This window comes from Lepisma saccharinum, chromosome 30 (assembly GCF_977018435.1).
Source record: "Lepisma saccharinum chromosome 30, izLepSacc3.1, whole genome shotgun sequence".
NCBI lineage: Eukaryota > Metazoa > Arthropoda > Insecta > Zygentoma > Lepismatidae > Lepisma > Lepisma saccharinum.
The window spans coordinates 31,425,748-31,451,909 of record NC_139258.1 but is presented as its reverse complement, the minus strand read 5'-3'; the positions used below and the strand labels follow the sequence as shown (position 1 = coordinate 31,451,909).

Genomic DNA, 26,162 nt, shown 5'->3' with positions numbered 1-26,162 from the left:
ATTGCCTATTGAAATATTCTTGCAGAAGTAACATGGAGGTCTGTTACTTTTTACAAATAAGTGAACTTTAACACTGTTTGTGTCATAAAGATAAATAACACACAAAGGAAATAAAACTTAAATTAAATAATTAGCAATCTAAATTATCAACTTCATAAAGCAGTGTAAAAACTGCTATTACTTTTAACTTCAAGGAAATACAAATGTAAACTCAATTATATATTTTATTTCCACTTAAACAATATAACAATGCTTCAAACACCATTCTAAGAAACAAAAAGACATACAACAAATTCATGGCAATGGTTATACTTAATATTCACTCACATACAATATTCTCACTTTTAAACTCTCTTTTCCTTGCAAGAAATAATGATTTGACATTCAGAAGTGGAACAAAATATTTGCATTTGGACATAAAGCCAAATCATGTACTCTAATGAAACAACAAATATCCTCAACTCCCTACTTGTAGTATGTCATTACCAGCCATATTTTTTTGGATATGTTGTTTCTTATTCTTTTGGCAAATATCTTTCCAAAATGAAATTAACAAACTCAACATGGAATTTTTTACAACTTAACCCTTCTTCATTAATAATTCAGAAACTCTGTAAATGAACAAGAAATGAGAAAGTGAAATAAATTAAGCTACATTGTTCAATGCAAAGTAAGTACTGCTAACGGAAATAAACAAGATGCAAAAAATGCAGATCCTAGTCATTCAATGCTATAACTTAGTGCATAACACTATTATTAAATTAATCGTGATAATGTGTTAATAATATGTTCAATTATTTTCAATTTAATGTTTTTGAAAACAGGTACATGTAGGCAAATGTATCTTGTGATTTGGTGTAAAACAGAAACAAATGTTGAAAGAATTGAACTGTAGTCATGTACCTTAATTTAACAAGATAATTCTGTTGTACATGCAAGAATAATCATTACCAAACACTAGGACTATTTTGAAACAAATAAACGTCCATCTGACCACTCATTCCAACACAAGTCCCCTTCATATTCTTACAATTTGCAATTCACATAAATGAAAGAGATTACACCTTTTGCTTCTCTGAAATTAACAAATTCTCATCAATTTTAGTTAGACCATGCTTTTTAAGTTTCATTACTGTTTGTCTTAGTGCACTTCCTTCCCTTATAATTGTATATGCTCCAGGGACAGACACATCAACAACGGTAGACCCCAAACGAGAAAGTGGAGATTCAGTTCCTAGTTTCCCACCATCCAATACTGCAGCTAGACTTGGCCACAGGTCTCGGAACTCTTCCACAACAATGCAGCTTGGATCGTTGCTCCTGTTTGCACTAGTAAGAGCCAACGGAGTCCGAGCGAACTGAGCAACCTGTCGCACGAATGAAAGATCTGGAATACGAATCCCAACTTTCCGATGACTTGGGTTTAGAACTGGATTCAACTTCTCCGTTCTCTCCAGCACGATAGTCACGGGACCTGGGAGAAGGTCCTTGAGAAGCTCCAACGAGATCGGAACCTGTCCCCATAAGTAAACGTCTTCCACATCACCGACGCAAATCGCAAGCGGTTTACTATTCTGTCGACCCTTAATCTGATACAGATGCCTAACAGCGCTGGAGTTCTGGGCATCGACTGCCAGCCCGTAGATTGTGTCTGTTGGCAGAGCTACGGCAAGGCCTTCCTTGAGAAACTGAGCTGCCTTGAGAGCCTCCCTCTCCAGATCAGCATCAGAGCAGTCTTTCAGTTTCACTACGTGGGGAGAATGAACCACTACATCCACTGCAGATATACCACTCTGTAGTGGTCTCTTCATCACTGTCTGTAGTAAGTGAAGTACTTTCGTCAGCATTTATATCTTACTCACAACACAGACAATCATCAAAGAACACTACCACAAATACAATACAAGTTCCTTCTCTCTTTTTGTGTGCATGAATGGAATGTGCCCATATCCTGTTAAAAAAAAAATCAGTATTACAGAACAATAAAACAATGAAGTATACTACAAAGAAGGCAATTTTTCATCTGACTTAACATTATTACTTGAGACAGGCTAAAAGCCACAAACACATGTTTCATTTTTACATTTACATTTTCAAACATACCTGGGTTTATTCCTTCAATGTAACTAAATAAGCCATACATGAATGACAAAATTATTCTTATTTATGACATGCAAGAAATGTGTTAATCATATTTAACAGACTAACTCACTCACTCTCTAAAAGTTTATGGATGCCTATCCTGGGCAAGATCAATCCAATCTTTTTTCGTCCTTACCAATTTCCTTTAGGTCCATCTCAATGTTATCCCTCCATCTTCGTATTGGCCTTCTTACAGGTCTCTTACCATCAGGTTTTCTAACAATAATCCTGTAAACTTTTCTTTCATCTCCCAAGCGTGCGACGTAGTCTGTCCACCTAAATCTTCTTGATTTAATTATTCTAATAATATCTGGACAGGAATACAAATTAAGCAGTTCTAAATTACATAACCTTCTCCACTTGCCTGTCTCCTCATCCCTTTTAGGTTCAAATATTGTCCCAAGGATTTTATTTTCAAATACTCTTAACTTATGTTCCTCTTTTAATGTAACTTTCACATCACATAATACTACAGGCAAAATTACTATTATGTATATTACAACTTCTAGTTTCTTAGATATTATACAAGAAGATCAAAGTTTAGGAAAAGAAAAGTAACATTTATTTCCTGAATTTAGTCTGCTTTAATTTCCTCCTTATATGTAACAGAGCTTACCTTAATACTAAGCTGCTCTTGAGGAAAACACAGGTGATTGTTTCACTAAAGCGTCCAACTTGGTCTTGAATAGATCACTTTTTATAGGCTCCTTGGGATGACACACTGGATTCTTAATAACATACTCCACATAAATCTGGAAAGGCATTAAACAATTTTTTAACCTCACTAGTTATTTACAAGTTCTGATGCTATGTTAAACAATTCAAATGCCAACACTAAAAATCCAGGACTGGGCTGCTACTAACATGTACTGACATTTTACAATACATTATTTTAAGATGAGGACAGATTAATTGATAATCTATAGTATTGATTCCTAAGTTAAGGTTGTGCGAATTACTCACTTTTTCAAAAGCCTATATTTCCATGGGTAGGGATAATAAATTGAACAGAAATTATGGAAATGTGGATGAGATTAAAAAATGGGAAAAGCGCGAATACAAGAAAATAGGTTTCCATGTTACCCCAGATGTAATTCGCGAGGCTCAAGAAATACGAGACTTTGAATTCGATGTGACGTAAGCAGGAAGGGGAAATGTAGGGGAAGTGTGTGAAGGGGAAACGGCATGCGGACACCAGCCTGCATTCAGTGAGGAGTCATCCTGAAGTCAATACGGGGAAGTGAAATGGCATGCACATTTTGATCTTTTTAATTTGAAATGGTTCTTTTAGACTGAGAAAGTTTTTTATTGCTGTGATTTTAAACAGTCATGGGGATGGGAGTTTTAATAGTTTTAGCAAATTTTCCAAACTCTTCCTTCACCAAAGTCATACCGTATCTTCTTTCCTGGCTTTTGAAGAGATTTGACGTGGCTATGGAGTATTTCAGATAGCCTAAAAAAAGAACCTGAGGAAGTGAACTGTAGTTTCCTGAAACATCCTATGGAAAAAATAGATACTCATCTAAACGTAAGTACAATAAGTTTTGTATTTTTAAATATTGTTGAGAATACGTATTAATCTATGGCGTCGACCTAATAGGAATATAAGTGTTTTAGTTTATTGGTAAAATTGTAAGTAATTTTAACAATCGATATCTTTCCGTAAGTAGTCTGCAATTTGGATCCCTGATAGCATAGTGGTTAAAACTGCTGCATTGTAAATAAGTGGTAATAATATTAAGCCTTGTTTCCATGTTAATAAAACATTAAAATGCTGACCAAGGCAAAATTTATAGTATAAAAATACACTAAAAACGTAACGTTTCCACCCTCTAACAGGGTCATCTTCAGACGAATATTCACAATAAATTAGAAGTTTCAACCTCACTTGGAACTGCCCGCCCACTGGATGATTCTGATGAGATAATTTGTGTAATCCGACATATGAACATTAAAAGTGTCCTGACAGGAATTCAAGACTGGCCCAAAGGATGATTTTGATGTCCTGAAAATGTATCTTGTAAAAATAAATTCATTTTAAAAATAAAAACTAGTGTGCAAAACTTTTGAAACAACCCTCACACATACAAAATCCAAGACATATGATGACAGTGAAGTATACATGCATTTCAAGATAGTCCTTACCTGGCTGTATATCTGCTGCAGCAATTCTCGCACATTTTGTGCATTTACATCAGTGTTCATCACAAACTTCAGACCTGAAGGTGTTTCAAAAAAGTGCAGAGCATATTTGCTGGTTTTGTAAAACAAAAATCCTTCCTTGGTATCCAATGGAGATATTTTCTTCACAAATGACTTTATGGAGAACAGCATACCATACATTAATTTAGCTTCCTGTAAGAAAAAGCATTTCAATCTCATGCCAAAGCAAAATTATTATTTATTAATATCATATTATTATCTAAACATGACTTACTTGACTTTATTTCGTGTTGCTCCTTTTGGAGCATAGGACATATGTGAAACTTCTCCATCTGGTCCTGTTGACAGCCATCTTCTTAATTTCATTTCAAAGAATTTGTCCATTTCCACTACGAACTTTTAAAATCACGATATCAATTGGTTGTTGGTTGGTGACTTCTCATAGGTCTTCATTCATCATTGTCAGGCCATTTTACATTTATTATCGGCCGTAGGCACCTATTAACAAAATTTTGCAGCCTATGCATAATCTGCTGGGCCACTCTACATGTCTCGCAAGAATAAAGCAGATTTTTGTATTTCTGGAGATACTTTTATTTTTCCATTTGCCTTTTTAATTTGACTTTGAACATCTTTATCTGCTCCACCATTTTTGGTGACTACACTTTGCAGATATACAAATATGTCGACCTGTTCTCAATTTTTAGCCCTTCTTTATTTTTGCTATTTACCCTCATCTCCTTTGCTTTATTTACATTCTTGCTTCCTTTTCGTGATTTACTTATAGCCATATATTATCCATCTCATCCAACGTATTCTTCATATTACCATTCTGGTCTGTTCAGGAAAGATATCAGCCTCTTGTACTCAGGAAGAAATAAGAAGAACAGAACAAAGGAGTAGGAATTATCTTGGAACAAAACTGTAGAGAAAAGTGGTGGATTGAGAAACAGTGAGCTTGAGAGTAATGTAAATGAGTCTTCCGTGTGTTTCACATCTAGGTTGCCTTTGGCTGACAAGGTAGGATACAGTTCGAACCCAACATCCTGATTTAGGTCCCTCATATAGGGCTATTGTTTCCTCAATGATGTGGTTCCTTTAGTTAGATAACTTTGCAAAGTTTTTTTGTGGTGTTTCCACTTCTCACTGAAGTTGCAGTAACCTACATTTCTATGTACATGGTTTCACTAAGTCATTTCCTATGAAAAATCCCTACAAAATATCATTTTTTTCAACAAATATTTTTTGCAATTTACAGCAAAAAATCCGGGTTCGACCAGGACTTGAACATGTGTATCTGGCATACTGTGCCATTAGATGATCACAGCAAAGGAGTAGGATTTGGTTCCAGAGACATCTCTACGCTGGGAGAAACAAGAAAATGTCAATGTCTACAGTGTTTCAAAGGCAACAGCTCCCGTCGTGGTAGCACTAGCAGAGATGATTCCACAGGTAAAACAGAGACAGCAAAAAATCAGGTGAAGCCAGGCTGGCTCAGTGGTAGAGCAATGGCCAGAGACCCAGGTTCAAGTCCTGGTCGAGCCTGTATTTTTCACTGAAAATTCTATGTAGAAAAAAATCACAGCAAACACAAAAACAATGACCAAATATAATTGTATTAATAATTAATTCTCATAAAATGCAAATATTTTGATTTCTCATATACAGATAGGAGTTAATATGAATTGTTGCTTTAATAAATTCCTCAACATTTCGATGTACTTCTCCTCTGCACAAGTTAGGAATTAGGGATGGACTGACATAATTTTACCCCGATACCAATAAAGTACAGATATAAAATTTACCTGTATCAATATTCTATTCAGAAAAATAATAATAATAATAATAATAAATACCAATGTGCCTTGAAGAACATGAATGGCTCATTAACAGGGCTCGAAAAATCCCGGTCGCCGGCGACTAAAAATTTCAGCTTGGCGACTGTGATCTTTTGCTGTAATATGTACGAAATTTTGTTGATTCTAAGTTCAAATTGCAGTAGAGCGTAAGTTGGCAAATGATTTTTTTCTTTTATCAATGATGTGAACATTCCATAGAGTCAGTAACAATTTCTTACCCTTTGTCCCCCAACACCCCATTTCCTGCTCTCTCAAAATAATTTAGTGATGTTTTGAATACCCTGATGCTCAGCATCTTATACAGTGTTTTTCAAAAGTCTCACAACACAAACTTTCGAAATGTATATCATGAAACCCGTCAGAGATGTTTACACCGGGTTTTCTGCATTATAAAGCATCATCCATTGAGATATTTTTCAATGCTTAAAATTCAGTTCACTCCGTACAAAAAATTATATAAATTAATAACTGATGGAAAGCAGCATTCATTTTTTTTCCAGAAATGAACTTCTGAGTAAGAAAAATATGTAAGAAATGATCGAAGGGTCATAATTAGACATTTGATGACTGATGCCATGTCAGTCTGTCATTTGTGACCAATATTGGTCATGTGCAACATTTGATGAATTTTTGACCGGCGATTTTATGTGTTGAGTGAAAAGTGTCATTTTTGGGGCATATCTCCATATATGGCAACACTAGCAGGTCAAAATATTGCCAACAGTCGCATGCAACATGTGTCTAAGTATTGGCTATATATTTACATGAAAAATCATAAATCAAGATTTTGTGCCGAAATAGGACTCTTGAGAGAATCCTAGGCTGCCCCTGGTTACATGAATTATCTTCGCTCACTGTGCCTGTTTTTTAAATTGATTCAGCATGGCATATTCATTGGAGCAGTGCGTGTGCATTGCTGAAGAGTATTTTACTACTCATTCTTACACTCATGTGCAAGGGGTTTTCCAATAAAAATGCCCTGCTTCTGCTGTACCTTTTCTAACGATGGAAGCGGCCCCGGCGCCCACCCAGCGTCGAATAACATGGGTACCTGGGGGAAACCCTGGGGGGTAAAGGCGGTCAGGGGCGTGATGCTAATCACATCACCCCCACTTACGACCGGATCAAGAAAGTGTGGGGCATTACCCCCATACCCCTATACACCTTCATGGCGTGGTGCTATGCACGGGGGAGCACTTTTTTCTGCTGTACCTCACAAAGCAACTGTTTTCAACCAGTCAAACACCAACAAATGATCCCACAAATTGTTTAAGAGTTGGTATTTATTGTTGAAAAACAGTTCTCAGATGTTTTCAGCAAATTAACAATGTTTTTATAAAATAATGTAATTGCATTTATTTAGATAAATGCTAACATTAATTTATGAACCCAGTGATAGCCTTCAGGATTAGTTTAGTGCAGAAAACCTGGTGTAAATTTCTCTTACGATTTTCATGATATACATTTTCAAAGTTTGGTTTTGCGTGACTTTTGAAACATACTATAGTATGCAGAATTGCTAGTAGGTGGTTTCCTGGCACCTGATTTTCAGAGCTGGCGCCTAGCTCTGAAGAAAATTTTTCGAGCACTGCTCATTAAAGTATCTAACCAGCTGAATGCAATGGGGTTTTGTTTTACAAAGTAAAGTGTGTATTAGACATTTACTTTTATTAAGCTACCACATTTAAATCTTTGTAGAAATTTGCACTACATTACACACTATTAATGGATCTATCCCATTGGTAAAATTATTGGCAATTTAACAAAATAAACAGATACACCAATATTGGACTAATGAATAATTTGTCCCATTCCTCCTAAGAATATAATGAAATGTAAAGAAACAGTTCTTGTTAATTACATACTTTGAAATTAATTACATACTAACTTCTTCTCTTGTTATTCCACTTTGCTTCAAACGATTCCATTCTGTATAATATAATAATGTGCCCACTCTGTCAAATATATATAAGTTATGTACAGTCATCCTTGACTTGTTCACCTACAAAAAGATGAGAAAAATGCAATGTAAATGTAAGTTCAACGTACAGCATATAATCACAATTCATATAAAGTTCATAGAGAATAATGTAATGAGCAACTGTGAATAACTTCTGGAAGGAATAAATTGATTGTTGAGTGCCAATGCAGTGTATACTTCACCACTTTAGTCACCTTGTTATGTACGTCCAAACTAAAGCATGGCTTGTACAAATAAAAACCACAAATTATCAACATTGTTGACAGGGTTTCTACAAATTTGTAAAAACAAAATTCCCTGACTTTTCCAGGTTATCCAGACCATGTCATTAGGACAATTCATGTATTTAAACATGCATGCAAGGAAGTCACTGCATTTTAGCTAAAAACTGTTGTTGTGGAATGTTGTGTTGGGTACTATATTCACTAGCGAGAACACTTCAGTCTGTTCTGCTTCACGCTAAGGTAACAGACATTCTCTACTTCACAATAACATATTTCGGCAAGCTAAACAAAATGTAAACTTTCTCAAACAACATTAACTTTACAAACCATGCAAAATATTTCACTTTCTCGAGGGGGTACATGAAAATAGTTCAAATCATGACCTCCTTTCCTAGAATATTTAATATGCAATTTCCTACACCAAATTGAAGTATAGTTCATCCACAACAAATTTAAAACTTCTTGCATGTCCTTTCTTCTTTGCTCAGAAACCTACATTTAGGGCACTCATGTTGATTTCTTCCAGAAAAACAGTAAATTTCCCTTACATTTGCAAGAAACGTAAATTACATGACTTTTCCAGGATTTCCAGACAGATGAGATACCCAAGCTAATGTGAAAAGATGACACCAGATGCACATTAGTTCTTTGAATGTTCTGATTGATTCAAAGAACAAAATTCTTTCTACAATACCCTTACATGAATCGACCTTCCATTTCTGAGCTCTAACACCCTCTTAATATTTTGAGCTACAAAACGAAGAATTCAAATATACTAAATTATGGTGCTCAGAACATCTTAAACCACTAATAGTAATTTCAAATAAAAAATACAGTGCAAAACAAATAAGACTGCTGACAAAAATAGAAGTAGTAGTAGTCATAGTAATAGCAGGAGGAGGAGCAGTAGTAGTCTCCGTTGTAAATTTCTCATATCGGACAAACAGATTTCTTCAAATTTACAGGAGAAATTACTTACCGAATGCAGTTTCTTTAAACTTGTTTTCTCACATCGTTCATTGAATTTTGCCGGTAAATCATCTATTTTTCGATATAAATGTGTGATGACGTAATCCCGGTCAGTGTTTCTAAACATGTGTTATTGTAACTGAAGAAGGGCGGTACGTTTCCGCAAATGGTTTGTGGTGCAATGGTTCGTGGGGCTATGCGAGAATGGTGTGTGGGGCTATGTATATTTTTTTTCTAAACCAATTTTTAACTATTGTAACCTATACGTGACCCTACTAACCTAACCGGAAATGGTTCGTGGGGGGGGGGGGCTATGCATCAATGGTTTTTGGGGCTACGTAGGTATTTCAGGTGCAGTGGGTTGGAAACACTGCATGCCGAGTACGGTAGTTAAACTGTGCGTGTTACTGAAGGCAAAAAGAAACTAAGAAAACTTACTCGATATGTCGCAAATAGAGCTTATTTCCGTGAAAGAAGTGAAATGTCACCTTCCTTCAGCAATGTTTCTCAATGCAGAATACGTAAGTACGAATATTCAAATTAAATGAACTAGCAAATTTCAGCCGTTTGTCCGATACGAGAAATTTACAGTCAACGGAGGTTTTTCCCACCAGGTTTTAAACTGTACATGCGAATGATTTATCACCTGCCCTGGCCTGTTACATGGAGGTCTGTATTCTTTGGTTGCCGTGAATCAAGCTTACATCGGTGTGCATTTATTTTCATGCAGGTAATTTATGCACATCATGGAGTTGAAAAAATACCTCAAAGTGTTCAGTTATAGACTGATGTTGCTGTGGCACATGATGTGGGTATGAAGGGATTCCTAAATGCTTTGGTTGTTAGGTTAGACATGTCACGTGTAGGGTTGTTAGCATTAAAATTACTTCTACAAAATACTATTTACGGAGCGAATTTACAATATAGAGAAAGTCTCCAATTTTGTTAATTTTCGATATACTAACAAATTTTGACCTCCTAATCACGAATCTTTTGAAAAAAACTCCGATTGATTTTTTATATATATAGGTGTATATGCGTAGTTTTACGAACAAAAATGTAATGTCCTGTCATTGTGTCCAACCAGGCTGTTGTTTTACAACAAAATGATTTATGATGTTCAATTCTAGTACGATCCCTATTTTTTCGATGAATTTAGGGGTGAAATGAGTGCTAATGGAACCTAACCTAACAGGCCTAACCTAACCTCGTGTGAATGGTTCGTGGGGCTACCCGCGGATGGTGTTTGGGGCTAACGTCAATGGTTTGTGGGGCTACCCGTGGATGGTTTGTGGGGCTACCCTTGGATGATTTTTGGCGCTAACAAACAATTTTTCATCAAAATGTACAATTTCCAGACGTGACCCCCTGTTTTTTACAACAGATTCGTGATTAGGAGGCCAAAATTAGTTAGTATACCGAAAATTAACGAGATTGGAGACTTTCTCTATATTGTAAATTCTTACCCTATTTACAATAGCTGATCATGTGATTTCAGGTCTTTTGCACTTTCTGCTATTCTCCCCACCTTATGCAGTCTAGCCGCTATTATAACCACCTGGTGAAAGTAGTGCCCCTCCCCCGTGGGATAGATATAGCCTATAAACAGTGTGCAAACCTAGTAAAAATCAAGCAGTTTGACAGTCGAGTATAAAGATGAGTTTTACTATTGATAAGACTTAGTGAAAATTCAGTTAAATCGTGCGGTAAATGTCTGTTATATCGGAGACACTTTTCTTGAAATTTACAGGAGAAACTACTTACGGAAATGAGTTTCTGTTGCATCTATCAAACTTCGTGGAGGTATTTTGTCACTCTGGAATGCTGCACAACAGAAAATAAGCACTTTTGATGTAATAAAGTAGCCTTTTGTGCGAAGCGACAACATTATGCCGTTGTTTCCATTATGAACCTGCAGATGGCGCGAGTGTCGAAAGTCACGCGGTCTCGCGAGAGGAAGAAGTGTTTCCAAACGTGCCTTTTTTTTACCAGATTTTTTTTATTTTTTTAACTATGCTTACCTAACCTAACCCAACCTAACCGGAAATGGTTCGTGGGGCTAACGTGAATGGTTTTTGGGGCTATCGTGAATGGTTTTCGGGGCTATACGTCAATGGTCTTTGGGGCTATCGGGAATGGTTTTTGGAGCTATCCGTCAATGGTTTGTGATGACATAATGAACACGAAAGTAGGTATTTTTTGGTTAAGAAGGTTGCAACACTGCATGCCCACTCCAAATCGACAAAATACAAGCACGACGCGTGATGATCCTCAGCTGTGCGCGAAATATTCTATGTTCCGCAACGGAAGAAAGGACCCAAAAGAATTACTCGTAATGTGAAAAATCGAAGTTATTTTCGTGTAAAAAGCATAATGGCACCTTCAACTATGTTCCGCAATACACAATTGGTAAGTACGAACCATTTAAAACTGAAAATATTCGATAGAAATGTGTCTCCGATATAACAGACAATTACCAATCGTGCCACAAGTGTATAGAGCAATCGTATTTATACAATCATGGAAATCGTTACTTACCACCACAAAGAGGGAAAAATAGTATTAAACTCTTATAAAACACATTGACGGCAATTTTTGTAATATATTAAAACACTCCGTAGCTTTAGATGAAATTTCCTATACTTCTGATGCAACACAAGTCGGAGAGGAGCACCATCATTCAGGCGGGTCTAAACAATATGTCCATGCCCTGAAAATCATATGCACGTAAAAATTTCATTTAAAAATAGACTGCATTCTGTTTGATAGTTAATATGTTACGTGCAACCACTACATCTACCATAACGTATATTTATATTTGTTTTTCATTTTCAGTTTTTTTTATTATATCCTTTGTCGCAGGATAATTTCCATGACCATGTTATAAGACGACCCCGCGTTTAAGAACATCTGTGAACATTGTTGAAGAGCATTATTTTACTATTTGCCGCATGACTTCCTTTTACTGTTTCTTACGAAACTGAGGAATACGTATTATCAACTTTATAGTCACTTATATTATTCACTACAAAAATAATAATGCTATTGAGAAAATATACTTGCAATCTTGCTAGTGGATAATTACGCTGTAAGAAGAACAACTTACTGAGCAAACGTAAATAACAACTGCACTACCAATTTGTTTTGTTACATTTTACAAATATTTCCGAGTTTCATAATGTTTGGACTACCGGGTGTATTTTGATTAACTGTAAATAATAATGGATAATCTATTCCTGCAGCGTGGAAAACAAGAGAATATAGGTGAGTTAATTTTTTTGGTAAAAATATACGATACACCACACAACAGGAGTTACTATTTTTAATTAAATACCAACTGAAAGAAAATTGACTTAAATATACATGTACTGAAGTTTATTTCATACATTAGTCTTTTCTTGTACATTAATTTTTGTTTCGGAATGATATAATGCTTATGAATTTGATGTTGACTTGTTTTGCAGTACTTGTAATATTCAAACGTTTCAATTCATTGTTTGAGTAGAATATAATCAATGATAATAAGTTGGTTACTTTCACCGAACCTAACAGTAAACATGGTTATCCTGTTGTACAGGTGACACTTCATCTAAAGACTTCGGGCCTTAGGACCTAGTAATAAAAGTGCCTGTCTGGTTTTTAAAATTATATTCTACTTAAGTGTCACCCAGGCCCAAGTTCCGATTGTTTAATTCAAATTCATCATGGTTCGCAGGCATTTTTTCGATTTCTATTTATGTCTGTCAACACGTACTTCAAAGTTTAGCGGTTGCTTACTGCATGTAGGCTTGAGAATGGGTTTTCACTTCCATATATGATTCTCCTCTTGCAACACGCCATTTGTTTACTGTTGTCTTGGTTTCAGATTTCTGCTGCCATCTATGTCACATGTGGGTGATGAAAAGTGGTTTCGTAATTAGGTTAGACAGACCAGGTTTTGGGCTCTTAGCATCACAATAATTTCTCTATATGATTTCAACATCTCATCATGGTGATGCCAGTCTGAAACAAAACATGTGGTCTTTGAGTTGTCTGTGGAATGCCTTGTTGATGGAAAATGGGGATATTTACATAAGGTACCTTTTATATCTTCTTTAGTTGATAAATATGGCTTTTCAGAATTGCAGACAGTGCTAATGATAATTACTTTTGAAAGCTTCAAATTTGCTTTCACAATCACTTCCCCTATTCTACAGTACCTCCTCTTTTCTTCTATGAATGAAAAATTCCTTGTCAATGGGAAGCACAGATGCTTGTATTAGGTACTTTTTTTACTTATTTTTTCCACCGAGGAATTGAACATTTTGGAACTCCAAACAGTGATAATTACTTTCACCAAGATTCAAATTTACTCTAACAATTATTTCAGTGTCAATTACATTTCCGAAAACCTCTCACTCGTTTATTTAATCATTTTTTACTTTCGTACGTACCGATTGTGCATTGCGGAAGATTGTGTAGTGTGTTCATAACAGTAATTATTAGTTCGTCCTTTTTTCGCTTCTGTAACACACAATATGGAGGGCACAGCATCGTGGATCAGTGGGTGTACATTCTTTACAACCTTCTTAACCAAAAAAACGCCCACACACCATTGACGGATAGCCCCAAATACCATTCACGGATAGCCCCAAAAACCATTTACGGATAGTCCCACGAACCATTTCTGGTTAGGTTCGGTTCGGTTAGGCAAACATAGTTAAAATTTTGGGTCGTAGTAATATCAGGAATATATATTTGGTTTTTAATCTTCTTGCAAAACAACGCCATGGTTGGAAACACTGACAGGAGGTTACGTTATCAAACGTGCGCAACATACAGCTCTGGTAGAGGAAGGAAAGAACAGCAACGGGAATTGTGCGTCGGAGAGATATTTTTTGTGAAAAAAACATGAATTCCCACTCAAGCACATTCAACGACAAAAGAAAATACCTCCAGGAACTATCTAAATGCTAGAAAAACTCATTTCTGTAAGTACTTTCTTGTGTAAAAATGAAGAAATCCGTTGTTCGGAGATGCAATTGTTACCATTATTTCTACATTTGTGCAATACTTCATCTTTCTTCTGTGAAACTTTGAAAAAATCATTAAAGATTTGGAACCATTACCATCACCCTTTATTAGGCAAAACAAAAACAACTGTTTGAAAGTGAAATTTTTGCTTAATGTATGGCACATATATGAGGGGGTGGGGTGAGATGTGTATGTTTGTCAGTCACATATTGCAATATATGAGATGCAATTGATAAGTATCCAAAATGTTGGATAGGTGTAGGGTTACCAGATCACTACAACAAATAAGAAGGACATAATGTCCCAAAATGTAGGACACAAAACATTCTCAAGAAATAATACATACTTCTATAGAACACGTTAGAAAGTAATTTAACAACCGTGGCTGGGTCATTTTTGACCCAACTGCTATTTTTTTTTTATTTTTTTTTCCACTTCTTTGTGTTTGAACCTGGAGTGGTATAATTGCTTGACTTTTCATCAATAAAAGTCAGTAACAAACACAAGTAATTTAACTTTTCGGGGGTTAACCCCCCTGAAAAAATCCAGATTTACCTAGAACCGTGGTTGGGTCACTTAAGACCCACTACTCCCATTTCGTGATTATCAATTGAGGGATGGAAATAGCATCATATAAAAATAATCTCTCATGTATATTACATGTTTTATTCGAAACGTAGAGTACTTTCATAAGAAATATGAAGGACAACATAGAGTAGTATGTAATTTTACAGGGTGATGTCACATAATGAACACACATAATAGTTTTGGCTGTGCACTTTTTGCAAATGATTTTCTTACAAGCATGACACTTCACAAACAGTTTGTTTCCTGTGCAGTTTTTCTTTACTTGACACCGTGTTTTGTTTTCTTGTCTCTGGAATCTCATCTGGGATAGTGTTGTGGAAGTTTGCCATCCTCGCTGCTGCATATTTCTCATCAAGCTCCTCCCCTAATTCAATTTCTTCGCATTCAATGCATTGTACACAACCTATGCATTTATTTTTGCCAAATCCAACAAGTTATAGAACGTGTGAACTGGCCAACGTCTGGATGGTGCTTTCACGGAGTATTTGCGGGCTATCTGATCCACCACATCAACTCCATGTTTGGAGTTATTATAAAATATTACTGTGTCTGGTTTCTTTTTTTTTACCAGTGTCAATTTGAATGCAAGGATCCATAGTGCTGAGAATGAGAACATTTTTGTTGGGCTTTCCCTGATAGATTGTCAAAGACGTATCATTCTTCTTCAGCACCACTGTACTGTATAAATTATCGGTAACATTATCGTATGAGGGAAACGAATTCCTTCAAATTTCCTTGAAATTTACAGAAGAAAGTACTTACGGAAATCATTTTCTTTAGCGTTGTGGAAGTTCCTGAATGTAGATTTGATCCATTTTAATGTGAATGCGTGTTGTTTTCTGCGAAAATCTCTGTCCAACACTCTGTTTCTGCTCCCGCCATTTGCTTTCTGCACGAGAGTGCAATGTTCTGTGTGTTAAGATGATGCAACCCCATAGCCAGTGTTTCAGCCTCGCCGTGTTTTCACTAGAACATGACGTGTCTAGTATTTTTAATTATTTTTTTTAACTATGCTTGCCTAACTTAACCTAACCTAACCTTACGGAAAATGTTTTTTGGGGCTAACGTCAATGGTTTGTGGGGCTAACGTCAATGGTTTATGAGGCTAACGTCAATGGCTTGCGACATATTAGCATAATTTAAAATCCGGGCACGGAAGTAGATATTTTCCGGTGAACGAGGTTGCATAAATCGACAAAGCACTCTCAGAACACCCCCTAAACCAGTACGCTATCACGGCCATAATGTGTTACAGATTCAAAACAACAAGTAACAGTAAGTACTCGTAAATGTAAGAAATAGACATTGATATGCATTATTTCACTTTGGGAAATGTTCCACATTCGAAAGTAACACGTTAGCAATGTAAAGAAGTCTGAAATATATGATTCGTAGGTGTTTCCCTCATACAATAATAGTACCAACTTATGTTTTACATTCTTTACACAAACTGGTATTTCCCTACGAGCTCTGTTCATGGTACCAATAAGACTCCTTGCATTTGCTTCCAGAGTTTCAGAGAGAGACAAGGAGGTGAAGAAGATGTCACAGGTTACAGTTCTTCCCTTCCTTAAATAAGGTTCCATCAACCTCAAACAAAATCACTAAGGCTCTCATTATTTGGCCTAGTATCATCTTTTCATAGGTATGGGAAAGCGATTACTATATACTTTGATTCTTTGTCTATGGCCATCCAATATTTCTGCCCATACTTATCTGGTTTGGATGCCATGAACTGCGTAAATCTGCAGCGGCATTTAGAAGGGAAAAGCTGCTCATCAATGGTTATATACGCTCCAGGTATATAGCTACATTGTGCATTTGCAATGAACTCATACCAGATTTCTGAAACCATGCAAATTTGTCTTCTTTCAGTCTTTCCGACCTTGTGGATCTAATATCAAATCTCAAGAAATGCATTATTTCCCTGAATCTGTCACGAGACAAAATGCAAGCAGCATTCCGATAGCGTGATTATTCAGATATGACTAAGAGCTGTTGCAGAACTCGGCTCATCCACCTGCACTGCAGCCAAAGAGATGTTGCCAGATTGTGCACAAAACATGATATTTGATATATCTGGAGAAGCAACAGTAAAGAAATCTGATGCTGCACCAAGAAAATACGTTAACACACTATTTTCAATGGTGGGTCAAATATGACCCATTCGTGGTTCTAGGGGGTAGCTGAATCACCATGGTTCTAGTGTTAAAACAGTTCTCATTTGTAGTTTTCTTGAAAATATTTCCCAATGAATTCTTAAATGTAAAATTTCCAAACTTGTAATCATACTAAACAATCCGTCTTTTACTACATGTTTTAAATGGTACTTCTCAAAGGATCCAATTTTTCTCAAAATTTCAGGTTTAGTTAAAACATACTTATGAGAGACTGGACAGTCAAAGTGGAACCAGTACTAAAACTTTTTACAGACTTTATGAAAAAATATATTTCTCTCGTGAGTCCGTTCTGCTGATGCTAATGAAAGTACTCTCTCAATATTTGCATTTTGAACTGTAATGGCAAACAAATATTCAGCAATTACTGTAATTTAAAACAGTTTCATCTTGGGTAGTTTTTAGTTCAATAACAGGGTGTCTACCAAAATATCAAATTAAAAATTCTTGGCTTTTTAGTTTTTCTTAACCTTTATTTATTCGACCCCTACTTAGGTAAAATTAAAGTACAATCTTATGTGGGGCTTGTGTTGTCATCCCTATATGTTTGTGATTGTCCATTCATCCATCTTATCTTACCATCATTCATCCTCATCTTCGCAATTAGCCAAATGGGCAGAAAAGTGAAGTAAAATAGATTAAATCAACCAATCAATCATTGTGATAGCAAAAATTCTTAACTACTAGTACAATTTCTTGACTTTTTATTGATTTCTTGACCTACTTGTTGATTTCCTTACTTTTTCTTGACTGGTAGACACTGTGAATAACTTTGTTCTCTATACCCCCAGCTGTACAATCTAAATATTGAATAAGAATGGGAAACACGTTGTTCCATTAGTATTATAAACCCCAAAGCAAGAAATTCCGCCCAGGTATTGAACAGTGACATCATCAGAATGTGGCCCCAAAACCTTGTTCATCAATTGATTCCGTTTTCCATTAGTTCTTGAACAGGACAAACTTTTATTTTCTTTTTGCGCAATGACTGAATCAAAATAAATTTCACTATTGAGTTTGGGAGCACAGTCCATAGACTTAGATGTAGCTTGCATGATTCCTCTTTGTTAAACTAAAACACATTTTCCTAATAAATATTATGGGACGCTCAAAATGTAGGACATTTATGATATTTTTCAAATTCCTCCCAGCCGTCCCAGACATAAGTCTAAAATGTAGGACATGTCCTGGAAAAACCGGATGTCTGGTAACCCTACATAGATATCAACATTTGATAACTTTGTGTTACAGCTCACCAAGATAATTTTTGTAAAAATATGGGGAAAATTTAGATTCAACCCATTAAATTCTTAAAAGGAAAGACTGGGTGGAGGCACATAGTGGATCAGATCCCACTTTAAACTGTAGGTCCAGTTCCGATTAGCCTTACTGTGCACAAAGTGGACTTAAAATACCAAATCAATCAATCAATCTTAAAAGGAAAGAGAGTTATGCAAATCAAAACCTAGTTGGATACAGTTCTTGGTAATGGCCAGGTTCTGATTGTGTATATATCATCACGATGCACACACATTTGCAATTTTTTTACAGAGCATTTTCCCAAACCTGCTCCTATATGCTTACGTGAGTAGGTTAGGAGGTCATATTCATTCCTCTTAGCATTATAATTGCACTCCTAAGTGCTGTGTTACAATCTGCACATTTTAAGTAGGTTAGAATTGTTACATTGTATTGCCTTAGTATTTTTTTCACTTTCCATCCATTTCTTGTAACATAGAGAGATGCTTCAGACAGCAGCAACTTATATTTAGACACTTGCAAAACCTACTTTTCACTATATAATGCTTGCACAGTAATATTTTCTGCATATTTAAAACAGGCACATTTATTTCTCTGAACTTGAAAATAACTTCCACAGCCATTTCCAGTATTCTAAATGTATTTTGCATCCTCTTGTAAAAATTTGCAGAAATCAGGCCACAATCAAAACCACGGCCTGTGGCGACTTCTCAGTTGATGGTACATCATGGGTCACCTGATTTCAAAGAAGATTGAACGAACTTGTAATATTTGCAGCCCAATTAAAATAACAACTCCAGAGAAAAAACAAGACAGATAATTATTGTAGATAACAGACAATTGAAATTGTATATATCTTCTGAACATGTTCTTTATGTCTTATACAAATACTGCCAAATAAATGTTTCACCAAATGTGACAGTCACTAAAAATTAAAGAACATAGGTCATGGAGTTTCCATCATTTTTTCACTTTACTCAAAAGACAGTTAATTTTCTTTAAATACCATAAATCTAGTGTATTTCTTTTAGAAATGGTCAGAGATGGATTTTAAACTGAAGTCTTTATTTTCAGGCTAGTCATTACACACTTTATTTTTCAAGTAAGAATTATATTTTCATACAGATTATATTGCTTACCATTGTTAAAGAGCTTCTTTCTTTTCTCTTTTCAGCATACATTTTAGATTATATGGATATGGTGTGTAGCTTGATGCAGTATCTTCCTGGCAATGTTGCTGAACATTGCTGATTGGAATACAAATTATTGTGAGGTATATACTTTATTTTTTTGCTTAATGTGTAGTTCAATGGATGACCTTTTTATTTAGTTAGAAGTGATGAATAATGGTGAAATTTGTTATTTTTGTACCGTTGGCAAAGGGATGGAAGTATTTTGTCTGCAAGAATTACATCAAATAAAGGATACAGAAGTTATAGATGTATTAATGGGAAAAGTGTTTTTCCAAAGTTCTTCTCATCCAAAGACATTACTGTCTCTAAAAACAGTAGAGAGACTGTTCGTAAGTGTTGCTCATTGTAAGCAGTTCCTTAAGGAAACCACAAGCAGCAATGCTATTTATTGTTTACAGTTGTATGTTAAAGAGAAAATCACAAACTGGAATTTGTGCATAAAACAATGGAAACTGTTTCAGTTGTGTCAGCTTTGCCAGGTAGATTGTTCAAACAGCAAATGTGGGGAACAAAATAAAGAAGTACCTGTTAAAAGAGCCAAAACTTGTACCGATGCCAATATTCACACAAATTCAGTTTCTAAATGCTGTAGCGACAAAATTACTTTCAGAGTATCGTGTAAATGTTCAGGCAACTTTAAAAAGATATTGTCATCGCAACATATTTCACAGATTATAGGTGTTTGTTTATCACAAGCCCAGGGTTGGGAAGTTTGCTTGAAAAATCCAATGGTCGAAATATCTGTACACATAAGTGATGAGAATATTACTGTAGGCATCCCTGTGAAGGAGAAACCACTGTCTGAAAGAGATTATTTGAGACATATAGCTTTGCGTTCCACTGTGTGTTACAGCATGTTAATGGCTGCTAATTTGTTCCAAGGTGCCGTTCTTCTTGATCCAATGTGCGGTGCAGGAACAATTTTAGCAGAAGCTTCTGTTAACTTTAGCTATGTATATGTCATTGGGGTTGATATTAATACATTTCAGTTGCAAAAAGCACAAGAAAATGTTCGAGCATCTTCTTCCAGTGTGGAACTGATTCACGGTAGTGTTGGCAGTTTAGCTTTAGAGAACGATAGTGTTGATAGTATTGTTTGTGATGTTCCATTTGGATTAAAACATGGTAGTGTTGGTGAGATGAAGACCTTGTTACCTTTTGCTATTTCTGAAATGAACAGAGTGTTGAAAGCTGGTGGAAGAGCTGTGATGCTCATAAGTGAATATTTAAAGCCATATTTACTTCAGTGTCTCAATATTATTTCTAGTCGTGAAGTTGTAGAATCATGCCAAAGTCAAGCCAAATATGATTGCTCTTCTAAATCTAATGGTGAAACTAATCATATTAATGAAAGGGAGGCCATTACTATGGCCAGTAATAGTCAAGGGTGTGAGGGAATTAACACCTGTAACCACCCAAATGATGGTGTGTTGTGGTATTTGAAAAATGAATATAAGATTTCGCTTGGTGAGCTTGATGCTGTAATATGTGTATTTCAAAAGTCACCTTAAAATGCCCCATGGCATTTTCTATGTTGTTCATTGCTCTCTATGTTAATACAGTAAAACCTTGTTAATGTGGACTAATGGGGGGGATAAGTTGACCGGTTTAACGAAAGTCCGGATTAACTGAAATAACCTAAAGAACAGTAGAAAGTGCATTAAAACTCCATTTATAGCAACAAAACACATTTATTATGGTGTATTTAAAGGGCCTTGGCCTAAATACACTATACAGTACAGTAAAATGTAAAGCAGTATGTACATACACGATACCCATATTATGATGATGTGCCCGACGGACTTAAAACCTTGCATTCTGCATTTTTTTTTGCCCTTTGCCTGTCCGGATTAACGAGGTTTTACTGTAATAGTAATAATAACTTTGTTATGAAGCAGAGGACCTAAAGTCTGGGCTGCTCTGCAGCCAAACCCTAGTCAGTGTAATATTACACCCCACACACATCAATAAGGTATACACACCTAAAATTAAGTGAACATGCAAACTGTTTAAATACAAACACAAAAAGAAGTGAGTCAATTAACTGTGTACGCAGCTTTTTTTTATCTGTATCTAGTCACCAGAGATTTTAATTTGATTTCTTAAGTGAGAAAATACATAATTCAGAATTAGAGACATATTTTGTTAGTACAATATACACATGTACTCACGGCATTTATTTATTACTGAAAATATATAGGGCTTCCTTTTTGTATTGAAGTTTACTTCATTTGACTTTGTCTAGTATTATTTTTCATTATTTTTACATTATGTGTTTCATCTAAGTCAAATGTACATTTTTAAAATGTTGTTATTTAATGAAGATTAGGTCAAAAGTAATGAGAATTTTCCCAGGAAATGTTATGGTATATGTTGATTGTATTGAATGTGTTCTTCTTTGTAAATTTTCTTGTATTTGAATCATAATGCGAGAAATTGAATTGTTGTAAATCAGTATTTTATAAAATCTTGAATATTAGTGAATTCTCTGTCCCTTGACATGTAATTTTGATTTCAAGTCATAAAATAAATAATATTTAAACTTGCGCGTGTTTTCTTTGAGAAACCTTTCAAGTTTTGCCCAAACTCTTACAACAAAATAAAATACCATAACTTCATATCCCTGCTTAGAGATTCTCATTACTTCCATTTTGAATGTAGTAAGACTTAGGTAAAATTAGAAATTAGTAAGATAGGTTGTATTGAAAAACACTCCAAAATAGAGCTGAGCCGATACTTTGTACCGATACTGATACTCTTGCTGATACCGATACCTAAAAATTACAATAATTAAAATTTGTTCAAAATATTGATCAATATTATTGTGTAAATACTCTTCTCCAATTATGTGCATCAAATTACCAAGAAATTGGCTTTAAAATATTCAAGAATTACATCAGAATATTAAAATTAGATATTATGTAATCACAAAATACAGTTTTCGCGGAAAATTGGTGCAACGTATAAAGAAAGTTTGAATTTTGCATAATTTCCAGGACAATTAGACTCCGTGAAAGTGTCGCGTGCCATTTATGCGGACCCCGTGAAACACCAGTATGCCGGAAAAGTATCAACTGGTATCGGTAGATGAATTCCAACCGATACTTTCCGATACTGATACCACTGATATCGGCTGATACAAGGCTCAGCCCTACTCCATAACCTTTTTACGAAACCAGTTTTCTTGTTTCATGAAAATGCTTTAAAAGCTATTTATAAGATAACTGAATCCTGCAGCATGACCTTAAGACATTGGGATATGCTTAAAAGTTGATGAGAAGTTGGAACTTGACATATTGTGTACAATGAAAAATAGATAAATTTAAGTTTAGTTGTAAGCCCAAATCTAACATTGCACCACAGAGCATGAATTCGTCATGTAATCATCTTATATTCACTGGTAGCATGCCTCTCTAACTATTTTTTTGATGATTCTTTTCTTGCTTTTCAGCAACACAGTTTTATTATTTAATGCATATGTAACAAAGACTGTGTCTAAATTCTTATACTGGTCTTTCTAACAATTGCCATCATGTGGTGCACAGAAATATTACACTTCGTATTTGCACTGCAATATTCATGCATTTTGCAATGTCATTACATGCACAGGTGAAGTAGCCCAAATGTTTGTGCATATTTTATGGATGATGATCAAAAATTAATATTTTGCACACAAAGTAAAATGTCAGAAGGAACAAGGTGCTTGTCAGTTCTTGGAATTGCATTAACAAAACATTGCTGTATGAACACAAACAAAACTTGTGCCAGGACTGAGTGTGCTGTGATAAATTGGAGATACCACGTAAACATTATGATCCCAGGAATGAGATTGCCATCTATATAGTAGTGGGAATGGCATCACATTATTTCTACCTGAGTATAGAGCGACCACAAGGAAAAGACCCTTCAACGAAAAGTCTCCACGCAGCTTTCCCTTCTTCCCTACAGCTCAGGCCATAAGGAAGCATGCTTCACTCTGCCCCTCCCCTCCATGTGGGAGTATGGTGCACAGGAGTCGCGGGTCTGCGCAGGTTTCTTTGCTTCTGGTTCCACTATAGTTCTGGATCATCAACAATTCTGCTTAATTGTTCAAATTACGTACAGAATATTGATACAATGAAACTATTATAACAAAAAAAGCTAGAAATATAACAACCAAAACATGAGTTTTTTTTTCCCCTTCAAAAACAGAGGATAACTAATACTATGGCAGAATCCAAACATGCTGAGTATTATGCAGATGTGCAATTTTCCATTAAATATTCATGTATAATGTGTAGTAGGGATGGACAAATATAAAGTTTCTGCCAATAGCTATATAAAATTTACTGATCCCAATAACTGATTTTCAACCAGTCTGACATAAAATTGTAAATGTTTCTTGAAGATAAATGGTTCATTCACCTGCTTATTTAACCAGGGATCCCAGGTTTGGCCTGGGCATGAGTGTCCCTTCATCACTCATCCTCATCTTTGCGATTATCCAAAAGTAGCAGAAATGTGATGTAAAATAATCAAATCAATAAATCAACCTGCTTATTTAAGGAGAGGTCAAGTTTCCTCCATTAGCAAAAAAAATATATTCACACATTTACTTTACAAAACTAAGGTTCATGAATTTTGACATTGTAGTTATTAGAAGCATAACAATTTGGCTACTTATAGAAATATTAAATTGGTAAATTAATCAGCAATTTTACATTATTCTGCCTATATCGACCAATAGATCACCAATAAACCTGTCATCCCTAGTGTGTAGTCAAAGTGGATTTAATGATTAAATAAGAGCTGTTTTAATATTCTAAGTCTAATATATGATCATTCATCAGTGTATGATAGATTAATGTATGCAAAATAAGTGTTGGGTTGGTGCACTAGGAAAAAGTGCACACTTAGTCAAAATAGTCCCCCTCTGCATCCAGGCACTGCTGCCAACACTGTTCCAAAATGTAAATCCCAATCAAGTCTTCTGGTTGTGATGCTAAAGCCCAGTCACATCATGACAAATTTGTCTGTTCTGAAACCACATACCTGATAAGACAATGATTCAAGTGGCAAGAGGTTTGATGAATATGGAGAGTGAGGAAGGAGATCATACCCTAACTTGTGTGGTGTTATCTGTGTTCTTTGTGACACATGGTGCTAATTGGGAGTGGGACTGGACCTACAGTTTAAAGTGGGATCCAAAGCACTGTGCCTCCACTGGGTATCAAACCTGGAACCCCTTGATTGCAAGGCAACGACGTTCTGGCTGCTTATAGTGAAGATGTTGGTTCATTTCAGTAAGGGAGCTTTCAGACCAAAGCTACAATGACAAACAACACATGTCTTAAAAGGTTTCACACCAAAGTGATGTGAGCACGAGCCCATCCAGTCTGTGAAGAAGCATTCACTGACCACTAGCATGCTATGTTAATAGGATATTATCCATTGTCTAGTGCTTTAAGCTATACTTATTCTAACATTACATTTTGAGAAAGCTTGTTTTCAGGTGAAATTTCTTTTGCCGGTGGTGGGAATTGAACCTATGAGAGACCTGTGATGTTACTACAAATCCTTTGCTTTCAAGGACATATTTAGGAAGGGGGTTAAGGGGGTCCAGACACCCAACCCCCAAAGACTTACGAAGTACTAAAATTAAGTAATGAAAACATTAGCATTTGTTGCATAATCAATGGGTATTAATTTCCTTTGAACTTTTTAGAAGGCAAGGATTATATTGGGATCATACGGCTTTGAATGACATTACAAAGAAGATTTATGTACAGTACTGCTAAAAATAATATGCATAAAATATTAATCAGAAACTTACTTTTCTCCAACTGCATGTAACATCATATTTGATATTCGATAAATATTCAATTATTCATCTATTTGACACTAATTTCATTGCCAGGGCACTTTTTTTTTGTAAATTAATCCGATCTTAACTACAGGTAAGCTACGTAATGAATATGTGCTGTTATATCTCTATTCTTATACAGTCTTTTTACCTATTCGTGTAATAATAATATAATATTAAATTATGTACTGTATTTAGTATTAATTTTATTTCATATAATTATTTTAATGTAAACATTATTATTATTCCTGAGACACTTGTTCCCCCCCCCCTCCCCCTGAAACAAATTTCTAGATACTTGCCTTGTTGCTTTAACCAATTACTCCCTGATCCCCACCATAATTCTGTACTAATTTTTGCTCTATTTATGCTACTATTTCTAATTTGTAGCGTAGTAGTATAATTTCTAATTAGAGCACCGTATTTGTAGTAAAATCACAGGTCTGTCATAGGTTCAAATCCCACTGCAAAAGAAATTTCACCTCAAATCAAGAGAAGGGATGCTCTCTCAAAACGTAGTGTTAGAATAAGTATGGTTTAAAGCACTAGACAATGGAAAATGCCCAACTATTCTCTGAGCACATGCAACCAACAGACTTGAGTCAACATGATGCACACTATTGAGAGAAAAGTTCAGAGTCCAAGTGACAAGTGGAACATATTGTGTTATTCTGGCATGGAAGGTTCTTTTCAAAGTAACATGTACTGCATGTAGGTTATTACTTGTCACTCCAGTTTAAAATCTCCCTAA

General features: G+C 35.5%; 4 protein-coding genes across 5 annotated transcripts in view; 2 read left to right on the top strand and 2 right to left on the bottom strand.

Annotated features, from left to right (window-relative positions):
• Window positions 1–212: 212 nt before the first annotated feature.
• Window positions 213–1,847, bottom strand: Tcs1 (Threonyl-carbamoyl synthesis 1). The gene has a single exon (XM_083115494.1). It carries the CDS (start codon window positions 1,845–1,847, stop codon window positions 1,059–1,061), a length of 789 nt encoding a protein of 262 aa, XP_082971620.1. The 3' UTR covers window positions 213–1,058.
• Bet5 (blocked early in transport 5) lies at window positions 1,825–12,041 on the bottom strand. The gene is made up of 5 exons (XM_083115495.1): window positions 11,877–12,041; window positions 8,053–8,166; window positions 4,288–4,497; window positions 2,759–2,894; window positions 1,825–1,951 (listed from the first exon to the last, which is right to left on the bottom strand). The coding sequence occupies exons 2-4, from the start codon at window positions 8,149–8,151 to the stop codon at window positions 2,766–2,768; spliced, it is 438 nt and encodes a 145-aa protein (XP_082971621.1). The 5' UTR covers window positions 8,152–8,166; window positions 11,877–12,041; the 3' UTR covers window positions 1,825–1,951; window positions 2,759–2,765.
• A 298-nt stretch (window positions 12,042–12,339) lies between these two features.
• Window positions 12,340–26,162, top strand: part of LOC145981978 (uncharacterized) — a 69,508-nt gene continuing 55,685 nt past the window's right edge. For both annotated transcript variants that reach the window (XM_083115493.1, XM_083115492.1), the window contains exons 1-2: window positions 12,340–12,602; window positions 19,551–19,649. The gene's annotated coding sequence lies outside the window, so the exon portion shown is untranslated. The remainder of the gene's footprint in view (window positions 12,603–19,550; window positions 19,650–26,162) is intronic.
• On the top strand, window positions 19,761–21,080 carry LOC145981924 (U6 snRNA (guanine-N(2))-methyltransferase THUMPD2-like). Its single transcript, XM_083115420.1, has one exon. The coding sequence runs from the start codon at window positions 19,761–19,763 to the stop codon at window positions 21,078–21,080; it is 1,320 nt and encodes a 439-aa protein (XP_082971546.1).

Bases quoted from the DNA above. Each gene is read 5' to 3' on its own strand.
- LOC145981924 (XM_083115420.1), top strand. From the start codon at position 19,761: ATGGAAGTATTTTGTCTGCAAGAATTACATCAAATAAAGGATACAGAA.
- Bet5 (XM_083115495.1), bottom strand. From the start codon at position 8,151: ATGACTGTACATAACTTATATATATTTGACAGAGTGGGCACATTATTA. The intron at 4,498-8,052 runs GTTAGTATGTAA...TTTTTCTTACAG, and splicing joins GTGGAATAACAAGAGAAGAA to GAAGCTAAATTAATGTATGG. The intron at 2,895-4,287 runs GTAAGGACTATC...ATGCCTTTCCAG, and splicing joins TGCAGCAGATATACAGCCAG to ATTTATGTGGAGTATGTTAT.
- Tcs1 (XM_083115494.1), bottom strand. From the start codon at position 1,847: ATGCTGACGAAAGTACTTCACTTACTACAGACAGTGATGAAGAGACCA.